At 36.9% G+C, this 25,406-nt stretch overlaps 1 protein-coding gene across 17 annotated transcripts in view; it reads right to left on the reverse strand.

Moving 5' to 3' along the window:
- The window catches only part of HMCN1 (hemicentin 1), an 883,583-nt gene that overhangs the window by 389,300 nt on the left and 468,877 nt on the right, over positions 1-25,406 (reverse strand). For all 17 annotated transcript variants that reach the window (XM_079903114.1, XM_079903100.1, XM_079903116.1 and 14 more), the window contains 2 exons: positions 8,444-8,602; positions 7,515-7,637 (listed from right to left, as the gene is read on the reverse strand). In XM_079903114.1, coding sequence (XP_079759240.1) covers positions 7,515-7,637; positions 8,444-8,581 — 261 coding nt within the window. In that variant the 5' untranslated portion in view covers positions 8,582-8,602. The remainder of the gene's footprint in view (positions 1-7,514; positions 7,638-8,443; positions 8,603-25,406) is intronic.

Consider the following 25,406-nt stretch of genomic DNA (forward strand, 5'->3'; position numbering starts at 1 on the left):
CAGTTTGCCTATCAGAGGTCCTTAGCCTTGATCTCCCTGAGTACTGGTCCAAGCTCTCTCTCCTCTATTGTTGCTGGACTCTTAGTGCTTCACCATTCCCTGTTGGCTGCCCTTAGGCCTACCCACACCTCGGTAATCTGCTATTCAGTAAACTCTCTTTTGCCCCTGTTGAGCGAGCCATCTGTTTTCTGCCCAGATGATTACTGATATCCTGCTTCTTTAATCATTCTTAGAGAAAAATTCTGGGATGACCTCTCCTCTCTCCTTGCTGTTGTAAGAAAATTGATGGTAAACTCCCAGAGCATGTTGACTTTAGCAGCAGTTGGTCTTGCCTAGGAGGGCGGAGAACTTAGAATGGAGATTCCTAATGTCCTGGACTTTTACTACCCTGCCACATATTCAGAGAAAAGTAGACAGCCTTTCAGTGCCTTTCCAGCCACTTATAAGGTAGAGGGTAGTAAATTTAGATCAGATGCCCAAGTCTATTCTTAAGAGATAGAAAGGACGGGGGGAATGGGGTCTGCAGTTTTGCTACTTGAAAACAAACATTAAAAAATAAACATAAAATGTTTTCAAAGGCTTATTATGTGCTGGGTACTACTGAAATTTCCCTATTTGCTTAATCTTATGTGGTTGGTATTATATGTATCCTATCTATCAATGAAGAAATTGAAGCACAGAGTAGGTAGATAACTAAGGGTCATGAATCTAGTAAGTGGTGGAGCTAAGATTCAAATCCAGAGAATCTGGCATTAGATGCCCCCTCTTCACTCCATTGGCCAATGCAGCAGTTAGGACCCTGAGGAACAGAGTGTGTGCCCTGGTCTTCAATGAGACCCACGGTCCTTCTAGAGTGAAGTCTCTGGCTGGTTGAGGAGCTGGGATGGTATCCATCAGCTATTATCACCCTGTAGTGTAATTACATCCCCTTTCCTCCTCTAGGCTCCTTGAAAATCAGGACAGCATCTGTTAGTCTTTGCTTTCCCATGGTGTTTAGTGTGGTGACTAGCATCAAGTAGACCAAACATCTGCTTAACAAATGAATGGGGATGGAATCTCTGATGTGTCACTGTATTGTTAAAACTGCATCCTCTGATGAAAACAAAAGACAAAATCAGAGGCAGGACTCACAGTGGTTGAGGGTGCAGTCTCGGGAGAAAGAATGCATACGCCCCCTATGTTCAGACACTTAGCAGCTAGCAGCAGTTTAACCCTGAGCAAGATGCTTTGCCTCCCTATGCTTCATTTCCCTCATCTGTGAAAAGAGGGTGATGATCATGGTGTCTTCCTTATAGTCTGTGGTAAGGATTAAGTGAAATGAAATGAAATGAAATGAAGTGAAATAAAATTCAACTCTTGTTGAACGGCGATAACAAGCACACAATCATTCTGATCTGGTATTACTTTCTTAATCACAGGGCAATCACCAAAGAAAGGAAAGAGTCGTGGGAGTCTTTCACGTCTAACAGAGAGTGACAGTCGAGAGGAGTATGCCCGTGCCAAACAGAGTAGCACAGGGAACCACTCCAGAAGAAAGCACTAGGTGTTAAAAAGGAACGCTGGAACTAAAACATCCTACACCAAAGACCTGCAAGTTATATGATAGGATAGTCATTAAGATACATTCTCATGGGACTTCTAAATATCATCATTGATCTCCTTCAAAAACTATAAATTTCTTGACAATTATTTCTTTATTTGATAAAATTTCCTTCTGATATAACATAGCCAGCTAGCCAGCATTACTTAGAAGTGGGAAATAAAACCAATCCACAAGTCTGGGACGTGCAGGGAGAGGTTTTTGGGGGGGTGGGGGGATTGGAAGGGGAGATGTTTGAAGACACGAGTTGGGAGAGGTGGACAGAAAGGATGGGGAAACTCAGAACAAGTGAATTATCCATTTGATAGTGGATTTTTCTGTGTTAGGTTCTTGGACACAAGAGTATAACATCTGTGGGTAACTCTGAGATTTCAAACTTGGACTTTGCTTAAACCTAGGAGGCATTAATTAGATCACTGACAATCACGCAGTTTACAAAGAAATGAAAGAGTTAGACTGTTTAGTTCCTTTCCATCTTCAAAGGTGAACGGTTTAAGTACATCCTTTAGATGTGTCTTAACTTGTATTTCCAAACTGTAACACCATACAATGATTTACGTGCCTCTGATGTTCAGCCAAATAATTTCTTTACTTTGGTTTCTCTTTTATGTTAAAAAAAAAAAAGATGAAAGATACCTAGACTTTCTTTAAAAAAAGAACAGGAAGAAAGAAAACAACTACAAGTTATCTCAAGAGAGAGTTGATACAAAATATATCCCACTAGGTTAGGAAATCGGCGAACAAGGTTAAGAGAGTAAAAGCATAATACTCTACAGATTCCTTTAGAAACAGTAGATGAAAAATCGCTCTAATAAAATGAAAGGACTCAGTACGGGCATGGCTTCACTGCAGTTCTTAAATCTATTAAATGTGCAGTTATCATTAAAGCATCTATATTCTCTAGAGTTTAAAATATTTATATAATAGGAGAATCTGGAACAATGAGAAAAGAAAAATGGCTAAATTATCTGCTAAAAATTTTGCAAATCCAATTTTAACACTGTCACTCTGCTTTTTGTTAACAAAAGCTTTTACTTTGGTGGCTTTAAAGCACATATTGGCTCATACAATTCCAGTAACCCCTCACAGTATCTTTTTTCACACACATCAAAAAAGAACCATCTCTCCAGCCTTTTCCTAGACTCTCCCACTCAAATTTACTTCCCAGCAACCGACAACTAGCCACCTGGTTTCTAACAAACACAGTGGCACAATTTCCCCACTTTGAAAGCAAAATAACAACATTATGAGGATTGTAACAATACCAGTTAACATTTATGGGGCACTTACCCTGTATCAGACCTGTGTAGAACATTTTACATGCATTATCTCATTTAACCTTATAACAACTTCCTGAAGTGTATAATTCTATTATCCTCATTTTACAAACAAGGAAACTGGGACTTACAGAGACCATGTCACAAAGAAATATAGAATTTTTATCAGTTAGAATACATTTATCTTTAGGTAACTTAATACTCAACTCTAACTGGCTTAAACAAAAAGATCACTTCCCTGATTCAGAGGCTTAGAGGTAGGATGGTCTGAGTGTTGACTTAAGCCAAAGGCTCTGGATTTTCTTAGCTCTTTCCTCCGCCTTGTATTTGTTTCATCCTCAGACTTGTATGAAGATGCCTGTACCAGATCTGGAATTCACATCCATGCAGGACAATATCTAGAAGACAACTTTTCCAAGATACCCTTAGCTAAATTTCCCCGCATCTCAGTGGCACAAAGTATATGAGATGACCTTTCCTGAACAACCTGGAAGGCGGATTGGAAATGCTACGGTTGACATATGAATTAAAGCCCGTCCCTGTTGGCATCAAACTCCAGCTTATAAAAACGGACGATTTTAGCAATGCTTTTTGCTAGCCCTTTTCTGCCTAGCTAAAGTTAAAGATCAAAATATCAGTTGAAGATCTGGGAGAAAAACACTATTAAGATTGCAGTGGGTTAAATTTATGTTATATACATATATCTATAAAATTTTCTGTAATTCACACCAAATTTTTTTAATTGTTCCTATAAATTACTTGGTAATTGTCAGAATTATTAGGACTATAAAAAATATGCATTACCCCATTTCTTAATAAGTAAGCCTGTACCTCTGTAGGGCTCATATTCTCCATTTAAGACAACAGTATTTTCTTTTCTTTTTTTTTAAAGATTTTTTTTTTGATGTGGACCATTTTCCTTTTCAAGTCTTTATTGAATTTGTTACAATACTGCTTCTGTTTGTTTTTTTAATTAATTTATTTTTATTATTTATTTTTTTATTTTTGGCTGCATTGAGTCTTTGTTACTGTGCGCGGGCTTTCTCTAGTTGCGGCGAGCAGGGGCTACTCTTCGTTGCAGTGCACAAGCTTCTCGTTGTGGTGGCTTCTCTTGTTGCAAAGCATGGGCTCTAGGTGTGCAGGCTTCAGTAGGTGTGGCGCATGGGTTTAATTGCTCCGCAGCATGTGGGATCTTCCCAAACCAGGGCTCGAACCCGTGTACCTTGCATTGGCAGGCAGATTCTTAACCACTGGACCACCAGGGAAGTTCCAACAACAGTATTTTCAATTTTGCATAAATCAATTGTCTCTGAGTATATGAATATAGAGTTACATTTATGGGACAGACGAGGTTATATTCTAGCTCTATGGCCCAACTCCTAAAAAAGTCCTATGGTTCCCCCTAAAAGTTTACCCAGTTTGTTCTGAGAACTTCCAAGTTATGCCTGACTGCTCACGGCAGGTTCAAGCAACTGTTCTTTCAAATGCTCTAGGTGCTGACCACGGCCATGTCTCTTCTCACCTCTTCTCTAATACCTTCTGCTGAGAACCACCCTGTCTACTGGGTATCCTCTGCTGGCAGCAATGCCCCATCTGTCTACACTGAACACCACTGCCACTTCTCCCAAAAGCCTCACAACCCCCTAAGCAAATGGTATCCCCACTGATGCAAGAGAGAATGTTGCTTTTCCTCACTTATGCCCTACTTTGTGCTGATGATACTGACTGTACCCCAGAGTCTTACACAGGTTAAAAAGCAGGTTAAAAAGCAACTCCAAATAGTGGCCTTTCTTTTTTTTTTAATTGGAGTAAAATTGCTTTACAATTTGTCTTAGTTTCTGCTGTACAGTGAAGTGAATCGGCTATATGTATACCTATATCGCCTTCCTCTTGGACCTCCCTCCCCTCCATCCCACCAATCTAGGCCATCACAGAGCACTGAGCCGAGCCCCCTGTGCCATACAGCAGGTTCTCACTAGCTATCTATTTTACACATGGTAGTGTATTTATGTCAAACCTAATCTTCCAATTCGTCCCATCATCCCCTTCCCCACCGTGTCCACATGTCCATTCTCTACATCTACGTCTTGATTCCTGCCCTACAAGTAGGTTCATCTGTACTATTTTTCTAGATTCCAATATTTGTGTTAATGTATGATATTTGCTTTTCTCTTTCTGACTTACTTCACTCTGTATGACACTCTCTAGGTCCATCCACATCACTACAAATGACCCAATTTTGTTCCTTTTTATGGTTGAGTAATATTCCATTGTATATATGTACCACATCTTCTTTATCCATTTATCTATTGTTGGACATTTAAGTTATTTCCATGTCCTGGCTATTGTAAATAGTGCTGCAATAAACATTGTGGTACATGTGTCTTTTTTGAATTACAGTTTTCTCAGGGTATATGCCCAATAGGGGGATTGCTGGGTCATATGCAGTTCTATTTTTAGTTTTTTAAGGAACCTCCATACTGTTCTCCATAGTGGCTGTACCAATTTACATTCCCACCAACAGTGCCAGAGGGTTCCCTTTTCTCCACACCCTCTCCAGCATTTGTTGTTTGTAGATTTTTTGACGATGTCCATTCTGGCCAGTGTGAGGTCATTAGGGTCAAGCACAGTGTATGGGATGGGACAAGAAACCCAGTTCCTGAGACGGTCCTGCACTCTTCTCCAACTCTTCTCTTCCCAGGCTCCCAAATTCTCATGCAGATGTTTACTCAAATAACTGCTAAGGGCTCAGTAGTTGAGTAGTTGTCAGACCTGCCCAGGTATTTCTGGATCACTACAGTGGACACAATATGGACTCAAGCCACGTATCACTCTAAGGCTGTTTCTTGCAAGAAAAGAAAACATTTGGACTAAAGTAACCTCCCAGGTTTGTATATCACATATTAATAAAAAATATTTTTGCTAAAATGTTTATTCTAGAAATACGCAATGTCCTATTAGTTCCACCATGATGTAATAGGAACTCTTTAGTTATAAGAGGACTACTGAACCACTTCTTTCAAGACAAGGAAGTTTGTCATGAAATTCATAGAACCTGTATATTAACTATATTCCCTGTGCTGTCCATTATATCCTTAAAACTTATTTTTTTATACTTAGTAGTTTGTACCTTTTAAACCCCTTCATCTATTTTGCCCCCTCCCCCACCCATTCCCCTCTGGTAACCAATAATTTGTTCTCTGTGTCTGTGAGTCTATTTCTGTTTTGTTACATCTGTTTGTTTTATTTTTTTTAGATTCCACATATAAGTGAAAATACACAGTATTTGTTTTTCTCTGTCTTATTTTACTAAGCATAACACTCTCCAGGTTTTATATATATGTATACATATATTTATACATATATATATAAAATCCTGTCCTACAAAGAGAAACCCATATTTTTAGCTCACATCAGAGACTTAAATATTTACCACATATTAGATCACAAAAAAAGAGGAAAAAAAGGGCTTCCCTGGTGGCGCAGTGGTTGAGAGTCCGCCTACCAATGCAGGGGACACGGGTTCGTGCCCCGGTCTGGGAAGATCCCACATGCCACGGAGCGGCTGGGCCTGTGAGCCATGGCCGCTGAGCCTGCGTGTCCGGAGCCTGTGCTCCGTAACGGGAGAGGCCACGGCAGTGAGAGCCCCGTGTACCGCCAAGAAAAAAAAAAAAGAAAGAGGAAAAAAGAAAATATACACACACAAACATATATCTACATATATGTGCCTATATATATATATGTGTGTGTTAAGTATCTGTGAATATATATATATATACAGTCAATCATGCTTGTTATCTTTCAACCAATAGTTGAAAAATTGTTCGTTAAGAAAAATTTTAAATAATACTAATTGCAGTAATGACAAACAAAAAACTATAGAATTTTTTCGATACACTGACCACATCAAATCAAATGTGAATTATACCCACGTAAAATTTTATCTTTGTTCTGGCATGTTCCTAGAAACTTAAGTGGGAGCCAAATAAATAAGTAAACAATATTTTATCATCACAAGTAAGGTCAAGGAAAGGTAACAAAAAGAAAGAAATAATCATGACAGTTAAGTATATCTCAAACACTTCTTTAGAAGTACCAAGATTTTCTTAGCATATAAGTTATAGATTTTATTATCATAAAAATTTTTAGATAAGTATATAGTTACTGAGTTATAGTTTTTTACTTTTAATCTTAGAGATCAAACTTCATTAGAATTTGGCTTAATAACTCACTTTTTTATATTCTACTTCAGTAAACGAATGTAAAATGAGTCAAGTAAAAGTCAAATCAAGCCTCATTTTACCAGCTATCCAAATGCTGTACATCAGAAATACAAACTGACCTTACTAAACAACAACAACTACAAAAGTTTTCAAGTTCCACTAAATGAACTTTAAATAAATGTATGCTTAAATCTAAATAATTTATCAGTATAGCATAATACAGTCTAGAAATTAATACCAGATAAATCTATGTTTCTCCACATTGTTTTAATGACTTTATTGATCTGTGGGGAATGGGGGAAAATGCTTTTTTGTTTGAATTGTTTTTGAAATCAAAACTGACACAATTAGCTTTGCCTAACTGATGTTGGTAAGGTAGCTGGTAATAAAGTAGACCCACTTTATTAAACTGACCTCATTAACTTGTTTTTTGTCCAGATGGAACACTTGACCAGAACTTGTAGAGGCAATTTCTTCATAGACTCTATATCCAATATGGCCCCTGTCATCACAATCTCCAGTGAGCACAAATACCACCTATGATTTTTGAAAAAAGAAGATAGTTTAAAGGGTTCTCAGAAACCAATATATACTTATTGAGCACTTACTATGTATTTACATACTACCAAGCAAGTGGAAGATATATAGATATAGATATGCATTCTACTGGTTCTAAGCCTGAACTCAAGAGGCCTTGGGTATTTCCACTTGCTCTCTAGTGTTTTTGCATTGGTCATGAGAAGAACATGCCTAAACTAGCTTCCTGGTCTCAGAAAGTGGCTGAGAAACCTGAAAGGCAGAGCCAAGTCATCCCAAGATCACCTAGATAAGCCAAACCCAAACTATGCCCAGATACACAAGTGAGCAAGCATAGTCTAGCAAAACTGAAACCTGCAAACATGTGAGAAATAAATGATTATTGTTTTAAGTCATTGAGAGAACAGCTTGTTATGCAGCAATAGCTAACTGATACAATGAGTAACTGACTCAGACAAGATTCCACACAGGAGGCGATATTTGAAATACAGGCCTTTTCTGTCAGGGCTATGTTTTTGTCAGTTATAAGGATAAGATGGTAACAAGCATCTTAATTAAACTCTAATCATTTCTTCTCCATATTATGGAACAAGGCATTCATATGCTATATACAAATATCACATATCCATTTAACATGTTTAGATTAAATGACACATACATATTGGAGTCCATATATATGGATCAATAGTTGTAATTATTGACATCTGTCACACATAGTATAGTCAGGGAGGGGAGGCAATCTCTTGTATTTCTTACAGCTGTGTTCAGATGGAAAATTCAGTGGTGGGGAGTTGATTCCTACTCACTTGTGACTGTTTCTGTTGGATAAGCTGCAGCACCTCATGAGTGAGCCGATAATCCTTGGACCGTGCATCAGTGAAAACATAGATGAAAGAACCAGGAAGAGAAATCTCCAAGGCAATTTTTATAGCTCCAATACTCATTTCTGGACAATCGCCACCACCCTGTTGAGGAGCAGTGAGAAAAAAGTCAATTATTTCATTAGCAGAAAAGAGATACCTTAGTTATTACAAGTTGCTGTAGGAGCTCTAGAACTGAGCGGTTGTCTTCACTTTTATTTTCTGTCAGTTTGCCACTGGATTAACCACTTTGGTTACAAGGAGATGGAAAAGATATAAAGTGATGCAGTGTTAGAAAAACCTGTACTTATGCATAAATTAAAAATTCACCCATATGATCCTACAATCCCACTCCTAGGCACATATCCGAAGAAAACCGTAATTCAAAATGATACATGCACCCCGATGTTCACTGCACCACTATTTACAATAGCCAAGACATGGAAGCAACCTAAATGTCCATCGACAGATGAATGGATAAAGAAGACGTGGTGTGTATGTATATACAATGGAATATTAACCGTAAAAAAGAATGAAATAATGCCATTTGCAGCGACATGGATCGAACTCGAGATTATCTAAGTGAAGATTACCTAACTCGAGATTATCTAAGTACACTTTGCTGTACACCTGAAACTAACATGACATTGTAAATCAACTGTATTTCAATAAAAATAAGTAAATAAACTAAACTTAAAAGAGTCAGGAAAAGAAAAAAAATAATAAAAATTCACCAAAAATACAAAAAATAGAAATTGTTATATGCTTTTTAACTTGATTGACTCCCACTCTCATACATGACTATTTTATACATCCCCTCTTTTCTTATCCCTTCTCACTCTTATTTGATGACTTTTCTTCTATTGTACTGAGAAGATAGAAGCAATCAGAAGAGAACTTTCGTAAACTCCCGCACCGATACCTATTAACGTCCAGCAACAGCAGGCACATGCCCCGCCTTCATGGTGAAGGAATCATTTACACCCACAGCTTAGGCTAACTTCTCACCTGGGCCTAGTCAGGACATGGCTCCTATGGCTGTCCCTTCTCCCCACTCCATTGTCAAACATTCTGTCTTCACTGGATCATTCCCACCAGCAAACAAACACACTGGTTCATCTCCCATACCCAAGTTTCTGCCCAAATGTGACTTATCAGAGAAGCCTTCCGTGACCACTTTATATAAAATACACTCCCTCTGTCACTCTTTTCACTCTGCTTCATTATTACTATTAACACATGATCTCTGTGTTTTATTTTCTACTCAATTAGGCCCAATATACCTTCCTAAACAAAAATAGCCCTCACCGTAAGAGGAATTCTTGTCACACTTATTTCCTTCCAACACATGGGAACTGATAGATAAAACTGTAAGCATGCTGTAATTACCATTTTATACATTATATTTTAAATTTAGAGCTATATCCTGCTTATGTTATCATGTCATCAATGTTCTTCAAAATCACAGGTTTTAGTGATTGTATAATATTCTGTCTATATCCCATAATTTAGTCAGGCATTTCTCTATTGTTAAATATTAATTCTCTTTCAAATTTTCCTGTTATAAATAAATACAAATCTATTATAAATATGCTTATATTTATAATATATATAATATAGTATTTTTTTTCTCATTAGCAGATGTCAATAACTACAGGGTCAAGGAAATGGACTTTCAACCAATATGTTTTGAGCAATGAATAACTGCTAAACACCCTGCAAGGATTTAGGTACGCAAAGATGAATAAGCCAAAGTATATTGTCCTTAAGGAACTCATGCCTAGAAAAGACAATCAAATAAAAAAGCAGGGCAGCTTGGGATCCTGGGGGGCCTCGTGGTTCCACAGTCCACTAGAACCCAGTGAGTAAGAGCTCTTTCTCAAAAAGAAAATAATTACTTGATGAAAGGGATACGGTTTTACCTTTAAACTCTGAAGATTCTACTTGATTATCCTATTGGGGCTTTCCCTAGGCTCCAAACAATCTCTGATTCTGATACAGATACCCTGAGCACCACAGGATCTAATCAGGGTCATGAGAACCAAGCACTAGAATTGTTTACACTTTAGCCTGGACCACCTGAAGAATCTTTTCTTGCACTGGATGCCACTCAGTACTTACAGCCTTTAAACATCATTTATTCAATGAGTTGGAACTGAGCACCAACTGTTACAAATTACTTCTAAAACTGAGACACCCATTAAATATTATGCCACTTTCTTAATAGTAGAGGGCTGGACACTGCAGTAACTTTCGAGAAGATAACAGTTATCGACTCCCAGAAATTTTACTGAGTTAGCAGTTCCTTCTATTTTTTCAGTAAATATCTCCTATCCTCTTTTACTTATGTGCATTTTCACAGGATCTAGCTTAACAGATAACACTGTTCTCAAAAACTTGTATACTTGTATCCTCAGACTGTACTTATCTCCCAAATTCCAATTTTCTATTTACAAGTGCTTGTTAGACACCTACTCCTAGACGTCTTACAGGTGTCTACAATTCAGTGCATGTACTATGGAACTCACTGTATTTTCCCCAACCATATCTTCCCTATTTTTGTTAATGGTACCATCTGCCTAGATGTTCAGTTCAAAACCTGAGGCATTTTTGACTCCTCCCTCTTTCTTCACCTAATCAGTGGTCAAACCATTTTCCTTCTACACCCATCATGAATCTGTTCCCTCCCTTCCTCTTTACTTCCTACAATTCACTCTTCTTATCATTAATTTTATTATAAGTATAGCCTCCTATCTAATCTGCTCTTCCTACCACCAAACTTTATATTTCCTGAAGTAAAGAGCTGTCTATATCACGTTCCTAGTTAAAATCTTTCACTAACCACTGTGTTGGATCAAATTATCTTTCTGGCTTTCTATCTCCTGATGCTCCCTCTTCAAAAATTGCTTCCTTGGTAATTAGACTTACCTTGGTGATCATTGTGAAATGTACAGAAATGTTGAATTAATATGTTGTGTAACAGGAACTGTGTTGTAGGTCAATAATACTTCGAAAACAAACTCACAGAGAAAGAAATCAGATTTTGGTTACCAGAGGCAAGGGGAGGGGGAATTAGCTGAAGGCAGTCAAAAGGTACAAACTTGCAGTTAAAAGTAAGAGAAGTACTAGGGATGCAATGTACTACATGATAAATATAATGAACACTGCTGTGTGTTATATATGAAGGTGGTTAAGAGAGTAAACTTTAAGAGTTCTCATCACAGGGGAAAATTTTTATTCTATTTCTTTGGTTTTATATCTATATCGGATGATGACTGCTTACTAAACTTATTGCAATAATCAGTTCATGATGTATGTAAGTCAAATCATCATGCTGTACACCTTAAACTTAATACAGTGATGTATGTCAATTATATCTCAATAAACTCGAAGAAAAAAATTGCTTCCTTTAATCTGAGGCTATTTCCTGTTCTTTAACTATGCCCCTTGCTTCACATCTTAATTCCTTTAGTACTTTCATTCAAGTAATCTTTCTACTGCTGCATCTCCACCATCAAACATTCCTTACCGATGTGTGCATGTCTAAAATCTCCCATTTTCTATAAGCTATTTGATGGCAGGAACTGTGTGCTAAGTCCTTGAGAACTCAGTTCATAGCATTTGCTGACATACAGTAATTATTGAGTAAATATTTGTCAAATTGAATTATTTTCCTTCCAAGGTTGAGACAATATGCCTTCCCCTCTTTAAAACGTTCTCTTTTCTCCCATTCAGATATACTTCCTCACTCTTCAGATGTACTCTAATTTGCTTTATTCTTTAATAATGAAACATATTTTCCTTGGCATAACAGTTATTTGGAGGGATTACCGTGTGCAGCAAATGCCCCTGAGTGAGCATTTGTGGGCTAGGAAAGTGGGAAATAGCTACTGGGCACATTGGTAACTTTAGTATGTTGGATAGGAATAATTGTTACTTGTAGCCAACTCTGCATATCTGTAATGAATACTCTGGACTGCTCAAAAATGTATTAGATTCCTACTGTATTTTCAGAAGCTTAAGCAAAAAAACAATTTCTCACCTGCACTTGACATTGTGCACCTGAGTGGAATCACAATATAAGTTATCCATTCCACAGCATTTGTTAAATGGCCAAGTACACAATAATCCTCTGTGGTAAATAACTCTCTGGAGAGATGAATTGCTTTTTGCTCATTGTCACCTAGTAGCAAGGGGCTAGGAGAAGTCATCTGTCTGTGGGCCAAAAATCAGAACAGCTAAGTCATCTTCAGAGATACTTGTTAGGAATGGCAAGAATGATAAATCTTGTCCAGTTACTGAGTGGAGAACAATCTTTGAGCCACTTGACTCGCATTCAAATTTACTCTAAGAGAACCTCGGGATGCTCATCCCTCCACATCATCCAGGAGTAGATTCTAAAGACCACTAGAATCCTTGGAAGTTTGCCTATCTCATTGTACATGTAGGTTCTTGAAAAGAAAAATAAGTTTCTTTTTTCCAAAAGAAGTTAACATATAATGTTATAGCCTTATAAAGGTCCCTCTCTGATACTTGAGTTTAATTTTCTAATCATTTTAAATCATAAATAACCATTAAAATGATCTATAAAGGGAAGACTTCAGATATGTGCTATCTACTATAGTAGCCACTAACTAGCCCTATGTGGCTACAGAACACTTGAAACTGAGGAACTGAATGTTTTACTTTATTTTAAAATTTAAATTTGAAAACTGAAGTACTGACTTTTATCCTGATGACATGTTAAATTGATAATATTTTAGATATAATGGGTTAGATTATTTAAATTAATTTCAACTGTTTTTTAAGATTACATATGTGGCTCACATTCTACTTTTATTGGACAGCACTGCTTTAGAATGATATGTTTGGTTTAGTTATGTAGGCTTCATTCTAGACTATTATTTGTAAAGCTGTTGATTTGATCTAAAAGTCTTCCGTGAACTTTGCTTCCTGGAAGAAGTTATTAGAAACAAAATTTCAAGTTGTTTTCATTTACTAAGGTTTAGGAATCAAGCTAAAATCTACTCCAAAAATCTATAAATCACTTACTTTGTTTAAACATACACACACACACAAAGTTTATAAATAAAGTTTTTATATATTTACATAAACATATAAAATATCTTAGAAACTTAACTCACAGGTTGGCTAACAGTGTTTCCCAAATCATTAACTGATCTTCTGATCATTAAATTTAGCTAAAAGGTAAATTTGTCAGAACAGGACTGAGAACCATTGTCAAAACGTCCATGCTTATAAATAAGCCTAACAAAGTCGGATACTTTAGGTTAATTTGGGTCAAACTCATGTACAGATTATAAAATTAGTGCAATGGGATTGTGACTGAAATTATAAAAACAAACTGTTTTAAGTTTTTAGTTCCAAACTTAAAAAAAAAAGTAGTCCGTTAAAAGTCTTAACATTTTCTGTTTTGACCTGAATACCAAATGGAAAAGTAAAATAATATTCTATAAAACACCTATGATGAAGAAATTTAGAATAAATGAACGTGAATCTATGAAAAGTCTCATTTATTTAACTGATACTTTGTTGGTGATGACACTCTACTTGTATTAACTCAATGGATATCAATTGTGCACCAAGCACTGAGACGGTATTGTCACACATGCTCCGCTATTTACACTTTACATCAATTGATGGGGGAGGTATCATTTTTAGCATATTTTATTGACAGAGCATTAAATCTTGAAAACCCCTTTCCCAGGATCACACAACCAGTATGTGAAAGAGCAGGGATTAGGAACTCAATTCTGCCTGGCATCACGCAAACAGCAGTGTGGCATTTTATTCCCTCATCTACTTCTGTGGCTGCAAGCAGCTTGTCAGGGACACTGTAAAAGCAGCAGAAGAAAGATTCTCCTTCTTCTGGATGCCCATGGAATATTGTTCATTCTATTATAGCATTCGCTGACTTGTACGTATAACTTATCTGCTTCCTCCCACTAGATCATTGTTCCTTGGGGAACTTAGTAAGTGTTCCATTGTTGTTTGATGAATGAATGGGTAAATGAATGAATAGTGGGTAAATGGGTAAATGAGACTGTGCAAAGCAATCCTGACACAATCTAGACACACTTGCTGTATTAAGTCTTAGCTTTGCTCAAGCCTGGACCATCTCATTTCAAGTAGTAAAATTCCAGAGCTAAGTCTCCTGAAAATACAAGTGCCAAAAGTTGTTCCTTAAGTAAGCAATACATATATGAATATATGTGTGTGTGTGTGTGTGTGTGTGTGCGCGCATGTGAGTGTATATATATAAAACTAACTCCCCCCATGTCTCCCCTCTCCCCCTCCTCCCTCTTCTTCCCTCTTATCTCTCTCTCTCTTTCTCCCTCCCCACCTCCCTCCCCCCACCCCGCATCATGAGGTCAATTTTTATATTTAACAGAAAACAAACACAGCAATGTATATACATCCCCCGAAACCACATCAACCTGCACAGATACATGAAAATGAAAGCTGTGAGGGAGATAAAGTTGCATAATGCATTGAATTGCATAATTCCCTAAAGGTATATAAGAAGGGCCTGACTTTGTTAACTTAGAGTTTTTATTTGAATTCTGAAATATAACTAATTTGTATCAGTAGTCTCATTCATCATTTTGTCTTTATAATTCTACTGATTGTGACAACTTACCAAGTTGCCAAAGACACTTCAGATAGAAAAAAATGTTTACGAAAAAACAGATGTGCCCTTTCACAGGAAACACTGCTCTTGAAATTAAAGGGAAAAAAATGGTAACCTCGGAATTACAGTGATAATTATGTTCAGAAAATAAATTCCTGTCAACAAGATTAAATAAGAATGAATAGAAATGCTATCAGTCAAGGGAGTAATAAAACAGATTACCATGCTGTCTTTTCTAAATACAAGACAGTGTGGGAGCGGTACTGGAAGAAACTGAACCTTTAAACCCTGAGAGGAGTTGGAGAAAAATGAGGTCTCTGTCCAAAACCTGATGGGAAAACACTCATCAAACAAGAGATCAGAGAAGGAAGAAGGCTAATCTCAAGGCAGGCCCTTGCCATGCCTTATTATTTCTTCCAACCCATTTCAATTCTTCTATTCTCATCAGCCATTTTCAATGAATTAGTGTTTATACCAGTTGTTTTCCAGTTACGCCTAACTCTAAGCCATCAAAAAATGAAACACTGTTGGTAGGCTCATGCCTGAGTCCAAAAGAACGTCTATTGGCGTTACAATATTTACCCTTATTCTAACATGACTACAACCTACTAAGCCTAGTTTCAGAGTCAAACTGTATTTTCCTTTCACATGGAACACCCATTGTTTCGGATGTCTTATTTGCATCATTTTCCCTTTACATATAAAATTTAGAAATGAAACTCAGTTGCAAGCTGAACAAAAGTTTACAACCCTCAGTTCTCTTTCTAAAAATACAGCTGTGCGATTCTATAACCCAGAAAACAGAATGTACATGTGGAAACCATTAAATTACATTGAATTTAATTAAAAGTTGCTCCCAATCAAGTATAAAGTAAATCAAAATGACTGTAGAATCCTAATGCATCAGTGACATTTGGTATTCATCACTTGTAGAAAATACAGCAGGGATGTACTGAGGGACAGAATATTTCAGAGTCCAAACTTCAAATCTCCATAATCAAAAAAAGAAAAGGATGCATCCCAGGCAGTCCACCATGCTGCCCTTTACTAGTCTGAAGAAGGTGGAATACAAATCAAGGCATCAAAGAACTGCTGATCTCGATCCCAGGAACATTAAAGGTTAACAATGACAACCCTTTCCAGGCTTTCAGGTTATCACCTGTCAGTAGCAGGAGTCTAACGCTTCAGAAATTGATCTTTCCAGTTACTGGAACTTATTTTATGTTGAGCCTTACGAGGATATTCAGTTCACTTCCATTTAAATAATCATAAAGAAGAGACTATGTACCAGACGCTCAATATCTTGATTCATAAATCAGAAAATAATGTGCCTTTATACCTTAAAATATTTCAAAAGCTTCATAATTTACATGAATTATAATAGACCATGGTCCTTTCAAGAGGGAAACAGCGTGGAAGCAACCAAGCAGTAACAAAAACACCACCGAATACCTTCTCGTGATCAGGAGACATATAGAAGTGTGCAGGGTTAACTCTAGGCAAAAATGGGAAACTGCAAAATGATATCTTGGAATTCTCAGTATCCACTTCAGTAATTCTCCTCTTCTCTGCTACTTAGAGAATTCCCTCCTCCTTCAAGGATTCTGTACCTTTTTATTGGGACCTTTTCTTTTCCCATCAAATTAAGACACTGCCTTGGTCTCTGGTTGGAAAGGACTCCTGGTCTCCAAATGTCTCTTTGAGAGAGATTCAAATGTCTCTCTTGTTTGCTCAGTGAGAAGGAGCCAGAAGAGGGCAGGGGCATGGTCTAAGGAGGCCCTAGTAGCCAATCATCATTTGCTTATTCAAGGACTAGGCATTCACCCTGCTTGCACTTCCTCTGGGAAGGCTTTCTTTCTCCCTGTCTTCTCTCTGCTATGACCCTTCTCTACCTTTCCTCTGTTACTACCTCAGACTCTACCTGCCCACTTTCTCTTCCTTTCTGTTCCAACATTCACGTATGGAATTTACATGCTTTCCAGCACATTTGGCATAATCTTTGTTACTAATTGAAGAAGCTGTAATGTTGTGATTCTTTTTATTTAAAGTGATAAAAATATATTTATATTATGTAGGTTATAATAGGTCTTGATAAAAAAATTAACAATGTATTTTTACTAATAAAATCATTATAATTTGTGAATGTTACATTTATATAGAAGTTGGAGATAGATACGTTTTTTTTTTTGTTTTTTTTTTTAGAACAAGTAAGTAGTCATTAAACAAAATTGGTGAACTAAGATCTAGGTCATCTCAAAGGAGGAGACTAATATATAGAGAGAGTAGATAAATGAGGAGTTTTTAAAATCAACATGAATATAGAAGAATGGAGACCCGGTTTAAAGTTTGCATAAGGAAACCTGAGGGACTTAGCTGGTGACTGGACCAGTATTCAATAATGGGATATTCCTGCCCAAGAAAGCCTGTATCAGCCTTGAACATCAACAGAGGCTCCCAGATATTGCTCCACAGGAGCCCCAGGTATCATCTGCTGAGGAAGGCCAGTGCTATCAAATCTCTAACTGATGCCAGTTCATGCCTGGGGTACTGATAAGTTTCTGGAAGGGATCCAAACATCTGAAGGGATAACTGAACAAATACTACTCAAAGTCAATACCAAAACCAAGACTCTACTAGTCTTCTTGAGACTTTTTCAAGGCCTAAGAAGAAAAAAAGATGGCTTCTTGAGAACTGCTTCAGATCAATTTGGATTGAGAAGAAACTCTTTAATTTCCCTTAAAGAAACTCTTTAATTTTCCATTTTGTTGAAAGTGAGGTTTATAGGTTTTTTCTAGGAGTCATGGCTTTAGATCAAGAAATATTCTCCCAAGAAAAACATTTTGACCTCCATCCTCACCATCACCTAAAACCTGACAAAATCAGGTATAGTACTTATTGCGGGGAACAGAGCAATCCCTTGATTGACTTAATACCATGAATGGAATAAATCCAGGCATCATAGGTCAAAGGAGTCCTCTTCCTAAATGTTATTCTGTCACATATATTTGCAATATTTACTCCACAATGACTTATGTACGTACCCTTAAGAACATCCCCACACATCCACACTTTGAAAAGAAAATCAAGAAATGTCCCATCATAATCCACACCCACCCCATTCTAAATGCCTATGTATTCTGCTTTGAAAAAGCAATGCAACAGTCAGAATACCCTTCTATACTCTTTGTCCTTCGAAGTGCACACAAAAGGTCATTAAGAAATCAGCCAACTATTTGCTTCTGGATAGGGATACCAGGATGGATAGCTAGAAAGGAGCCAATCATTCCCAGTGCCCTCCAGTTACTTATCTTAGTCCCCATCCCTCACTTCCTGGGGATATAGGATTGTTTGTCCCTCTAGTAGAAAACTCCAGCAGCAAACTAAAGTTTGAATAGATGCTTCATTCAGGCACCAAGAAATTTCAACAATAAAAATAATCGAAACCGCCTACAAATACAACTGCAGTATAAACACTACCTTTCAATCTCTTAAAATACATCTTGTTCTCGTGTCTCTCCAAGGTGACTGTGAGGTTACACTTAAATAAGCTTAGCGCGCTAAGTAGCAAGAACACATGCTGAGCAAAGGGAGTCATTTTCAATGTACAGTTATCATTCTCATTAGCCGCTCAGTAACTTTAGGTGAGCCGATAACCCAAAGCGACTGGAGGTAGAAGAGGAAGTCGAAATCTTTAAGAAATAAATTTGTTTCGTGGAGGATGAGACCAGCCCTAGACCTACATCTGTCTTTAATTCTCTACTTTCCTACTTTGAAGTAAAATACAAAGAGAAATTATATAAATAAACGTTAATTTGATTAGCTTAATAAGGTTACTTAAACCACTCTTTAGAAGAAAAGTAGCCAAGTGAAAAAGGACACTGGCTTTGACATCAAATACCTCCACTTTTGAGACTAGCCTTGCTCCTTGCCAGTTTGGTGGCCTGAGGAAGATGTTACCTAAGATCTCAAAGCTTGAGTCTCCTCATTTGCAAAAAGGAAGATTAATATTTGTGTAGGTTTGAAATGAGAGGATGACTTTAAAATACATGCAAAATCTTTCACAAGGCACAAGTTCCATAGTTGTTCATTTATGGTATAATTATTTGGTGATTATTTCTGCTAAAAGAACCTCGGAGTCCTAGAGATAGTAGTAGTAATAGCAGTAACAATAGCTAACATCTATCAAGTCCTTATTTTGGGTCAGATGCTGGTTCTACTATTCTTGTAGCTTTCACACGTATTATGAATTGTATGTATTGGACTCTATCTCACTTTCTTCCCTAAATTAAATACATGCCATTCCTCCTGTAAAAGTGTGTATATGTATATGCTGATATATATGCATTTGTAAGTTAAATGCATATTTGTAAGTCAAATGCATATTAAGAAAACTTAAATGGAAATGAAAACTGCTTTCTTCAGTTGAATCATGTCCAATACCAAACATGAAAATCACATCTCTTATAGCTCTACATTATATTTATCCTAACATATAATCCTTTCCCTTTTCTTGTTCTAGTCAATTTTACTTTCTTAATTTTTTTGGTTATATATCAGTTTTGTTTTTTAAATTCATATAGAACTTCTATAAATATAGAAATAAAAAGGACACTTTTGCACAGTAGCATGATTTAGAATACTTGAAATTAAATAAAATGTATACTGAACTGATATCATAAATCAACATTATCCTCTGTTTTAACAGTCTTTGCCTATCTGGCCACAGTTTTTCATATTCTCTGTTGGCAGTTAATTCTAACATCAACTGTTCTTATACTACAGCAGAACATTTTTTCCCCTTAACATCAGTTTGCCTATTTATTCTCCTGTTTCAGTTAAAGAATGACAATAATTGGACCTTACCCTAATCTTCATAACTCTATCTTGTTGCTATGTCATGATGCTGTTCTACATATTTTTACTCTTATTCTTGCTTTCATTAAGGTCAATTTTATCAAAACACTTCTCAAAGAAAAACTAAATTATGTGTGAAATTTTTCAGGTCTGGGGATCAACCATCTATATGAAAAAATTATAATTCCATTACTGTAGAAATATCTTCCTTCTCTACACTTCAAATGTTTGACTAATATGCTTTTTGTTCTTTAAAATGTTTGGATAAAAGGCTTGAAAGCATATCATTGCCAATACCATTTTCTAAAAATCAACAAGCTTTATAGTTTCTTATAAAGACTGTGACCTGAGGCAGGACTTCGCACTGCACATTCACAAGGATATTAATTCCCAAAGCTCTGTGTGATTTGAATACCACTGCTGTCATTTGTCTTCCCTTCTTTTCCCCAGAGAGAAAGCTCAGATACTTTTCAAGTTACTTCTCTGCATTCCAGATGAAAGAAGATGAAGGAAAATGAAATTAATGTTATAAATTTAATGATTTAAGTTTAGCGATTTTTGTTACGTTTTTCTTGGAAATTTTTAAATTGCTTTTCCCCAAGTTAATTCCATATCTCTACAGGAAAAATAGCTGAACCTAGTAAAAAGTTAATGGGCAATTATTTAATTTACTTCCAACTGAATTTACTTTTCTTGTTTTCAAAACGATTAAAGTATGAAAGGAATATTTTTAAAGTTTTCTTTTTTAGGAAATCCAAGTTAATTTTAATAAGATAGCAATCCTTGTTGCTCTTTATATCAGTGATTTGGGAGGAGTTACTAAAAATGGTAGAAGGGCAACTGAAGAATTTAGTATTATTCTAAAATTTTATGAAATTTGTAAATTTTAGTTTCACAGAGTGATTTATGAAATAAATTTATTTATTTATGAAATAAAATATTCTCTACGAAACACTGAAGAGAAAACAAAATATATTCTTTAGGTTAGATGTTAAGCGATAATGTAGCCTAGTGTCTTGTCATATTTGACCCTTACTTGGTGACATTTTTTGCCATTGATTAAAAAAGGAATAATTCACTAGAAACTTTGAAAGTAAAAACACTTCCTTGGTATTCCCAATGCCTATAACAATGCCCGATTTTGAATGAAGAGAAAAAGTAAATATTTGATTTCTTCCCTGGCTGGTTGTTCTAATTAAGCATCCCCTTGGATCCCAAGACAATTCAAAAATGAATTCCATAAGATGCAGCCAGTACAGAGGAAATCTCCAGAGAAATGGACACGAGCTTTCATTCCAGGGGAGAAAGAAAGATTATTTTCTTGAACAGAGATGTCATATGACCCTATAGAGTGTCTGTATCAAGTTCAATTCCAGATATTGGCTGGGGAGAGAATCAATGGAGTATGATTAAGAATCACAAGCCTTCACCCTGGAGACAAATGGAGCAAGGAGGATAAGGGTACTCCCTGAAGATCTGTCAGAACAAAAGAAGGGGAGAGGCAGGAAATCAGGAAATGCCAGCGCCAGGTCTCATTGAGAATGTAGGCATTTTCATTCTGGCCAGATTTCCAAGAATATATCCCAGCTGAATTCTTTTTTGAAGAGAAAAAAAATGAATACAGTAAATCTCTTCCTAACATTCTATCAGCTAGAAATCTCCATTACTTGGCCCTTCTGAATCTTTATATAATGAAAACTGATGATTAGGTTTTTAAGTATCTTTTGTACCATCAAAGTAAAGTTTGTATTATACCTGATATAGTTTAACTGTTAAATATACATTTTTAAAAGAAGCCACCCATGTATGACATTCATTTATAGCTATTTAAGTCCACTCTACTGCAGACACTTGTTCATCCCACAGTGGACCAGAGGCTCAATGAGAGCTACGAGGCTCTTGCCCTCAGGAGCTCATGATAAAATACCAGAACATAAAAAGTTTAAACAATCAAGGCAGTACAATTTCTAGTTCCTATGATCCATGTACAGGATAGAAATTTTTCTGTAAAATTTTTTTTCAAAGAATGTGGACATCCAAAGCGGCAAAGAAGTTGCTATATCAAGGGATAGAAAAGTAAATTGTCAGTAAGTATCAAGATAATGACTGAAAAAGAATGACATGGTATAAGAGAAAGGAAATGGAGGATTAATAAAAAAGATTATCAGAAGAAATTGAATAAAAGAGAAAAACAGTCAAGGGATAACTATATATACCTATTTAGATATTTATGAAACATAATTCAATTTAGTATGCAATTTAAAAATAAAGACAGTCACAATAAAAGAATCACGATGGAATACATATTTGGAATGCCAAACTTTTGAGTTTTTTCATCCTATGCCCCAATTATGCTCATACCGTATATAGTTCCAAATCAAGTCATGCACCCTACAGCGAACCAATAAAGTATTAAACTTCAAACTCTAATTTGGACTCCGTTAATTTGTACATAATGGTTCGTTTGTTCATTCATTCTTGCATTCATCAAAAATTCAGCACATTCTATATGCCAGGCATTTTACTAAGGGATTCACTGATGAGCTAAATCAGACATAGTTCTTCACTGTGAAACGCCAACTAGTTTGTGACGGAGAGAGGCAGTGAGATATGACGGAGCCTGGAGGATAGGGCGGGATTTTGTGAGGAACTGGTATTCCAGATGAGATTTTGAATATAGGATTTTAAACTAGGTTAAAGGAGCATGGACGTGAGGGCAGGATGAAGAACAAGAACTTCCTATGCAAGGAGAACAGCATGTGCAAAGGTCCTGTGGGGAGACAGGTGGGGATACAGACAGGAGGAGGCTCTATGCAAGGCCCCTGTGGCAGAGCTCAGGGTCCAAGGGAGAGAGCGGCTCTAGGAAGGGCTCTAGGTTGACAGGCCTCAGGTCACTCATGAACTTGGGAAGACTTTGATGAGATGGGGGTAGGAGGTGAGTGGACTGGGTATTAGGGAGAAATGTTCAGAGATGTATTTTGAAATTATTTTGTCTGCCTGTCAGAGTAGAGAAAGGCCTGGAAAAATAAAAAGAAGAGTAAATGCAGGAAAATCACTTAGAAGCTTTTTTGCATTAATTTAGCCTAAAGATACAGTAACTGGGACTAGGACAGTGCCAATAGAAAAGGAGAAAAGTCAATTGATATCAAAATTATTTAGAAACTTAAAAACCAAGACTTGATTTATAGTTTGTATATTGGGGTGGGGAGGGGGGAGAGAGGCAGGGAATGGATATAGTAAGGATAACTCAGATCTTTGGTAGTATAACCAGAATATTGTAGGCATCATTCACAAAGATAACAAATACAGAACAAAGAGCAAGGATTTAGGACCAGATTTGGGGCAGTGGAAAGAGAACATTTGTGAGTTTCACTTTGGAGGGCCACTGAGACATCCAAGAGCCTGACATAAGGGTCTATTTCTCAGAGGAGAGGCCTAGGCTAGAAACATATTTATGTGGGTATGGACGATTTCCCCTAAAGAGAAGAAATAAAAATGAGAGAAAATATAGGGCCACTTTCAAAACCTCCTAGGATCCTAAACATTTAATGGTCAATCGGACAGAAATGAGCTGCCTAGGAAGCTGAGGAAAAGTGGGAAACAAAATGAGAGCACACGTAAGGTAAGAGAATGTCTCAAGAAGAAGGGAGGGGCCAGTATTGCCGAGAATTACACAGATGTTAATCTAATATGCTGACAAGTGAAATGCTACCGCTGCATTTAGCAAAATACAAATCATATATCACCAACTAGAGCTACTTTGACAGAGCAGGGGTGTGGCAACTAGATCGAAACAGACTGAGGAGTAGATGGGGAAGGGATGTGAAGAAAAGATGGCGGTCAATACAGACAATATTCTTGACACTGAAGGAACTGAGAGAGATAAGTTATTTGTAAGAGGATGTGAGAAAAACAGAGATTTGTTGTTTATTTTGTTTTGCTTATAATGGTTTGATTTGTTGGGATCCGTTTGTTTTGGGGGGAGACTGAAACATATTTAAAAGTAAATGGGAACCCTTAAGCAGTTGAAAAAAAAAGAAAAATACAGTTTGATAGGTTAAGATCCTGAGAAAGCCAAGGAGTTGTGATTAAGTAGGGAATGAGGATGGGATAGATACCAGACGTAGATGGATTACATGCTAGGTATGAGGAAGCAGAGGGCTTCCATTTATATATGCCTGTGTGTGAAACAGTAAGTGAGACAGCTTGCTCAGACTAGATCATTAGCTGAAATAGCCAGTAGTAAAAGGGTAATGGGAGAGAGGTTCAAGAAGAATAGATAAGATTTGCAACTGTCATTGAGAGGGATGGGAGATATAATTGACCAAAGAAACATAGTAAGATCATGGAAGTACTAAGAGTCCAGTGAAAATAGGTGGTTATGTATTTACAGTGGAAGCAATCTGCCATGTTGTGAGGTTTCAACAGCACTTGGCCATCGGTGGACATAACTGCAGTCATTCAGGGATGAGGTTTTGCCTTTTGAACAGAAAAGCAATGGACAAGAAAGAAAAAGGAGTGTTTTTGAAATGACAGAGCTCTGAGCTAGATGGGAAGAAAGTGAAAAAGGAGAGATCTGATGGCCTTGGAGACAGGATAGGGGTCAATGGACTAGAGTGCTTGATGAGGGTGAAGGAGTAGTTGTAGTGTAAATAGCTGCAAAAACAAGCTTGTGGACCTGCTTGAATTAGTGATCTGAGAGACGGAACAGATTGGGGTGATCATAAGATCCAGAGGGTGTGTGTGAGAATAGAAGACTGAGATGGAGTACTGAAAAGGTCATTGAAGACAAATAGCACGTCAAAGAACTGAGAGGAGAAGGTTCTGACAGGTCATCCCCATCAATGCTGAAGTGCACCGGAATGACGGCAGCCTGAAAGGGGAAAGGCAGCCAATGATTCAGGTATCAATAGCTTAAATGAATGATGAGGATTGGCCAAAAGATCTGTAGGTGATTGCAGCAGAGACCATCCATGGAGGATAGGACAGTAAAACAGCCTCAAAGAAGCAATTCTTTTTTGACTAATGGATTTGTAAATAATGACCTCAAAGCAGCAATGAGGAGATGGTGCATATCAACCCTATCTCCAAGTCCTGTTTTCAGAATAACAATTAAACCAATTATTCATCTTCTCTACTAACAAAATTATACTTACAGTCAAAAATTTTGTAAAGATGACTTATAGCAAAGAATATCAAAATTACCATAATTATACCACTACTATTACAGGGAAAGAATTAACTGCTCCTTATGATTCTCAGGGAAAGGAGTCATCTGGAACAAGAGTCAGTAAACTTTTTCTCTAAAGCATCATACAGTAAACACTTCAGGCTTTGTGGGCCAGTCTGTCACAACTATGGAATTCTGCCACTGTTGCATGGAAGCGGCCATAGACAATGCAT

Source organism: Stenella coeruleoalba (assembly GCF_951394435.1).
Source record: "Stenella coeruleoalba genome assembly, chromosome: 1".
Taxonomy (NCBI): Eukaryota; Metazoa; Chordata; class Mammalia; order Artiodactyla; family Delphinidae; genus Stenella; species Stenella coeruleoalba.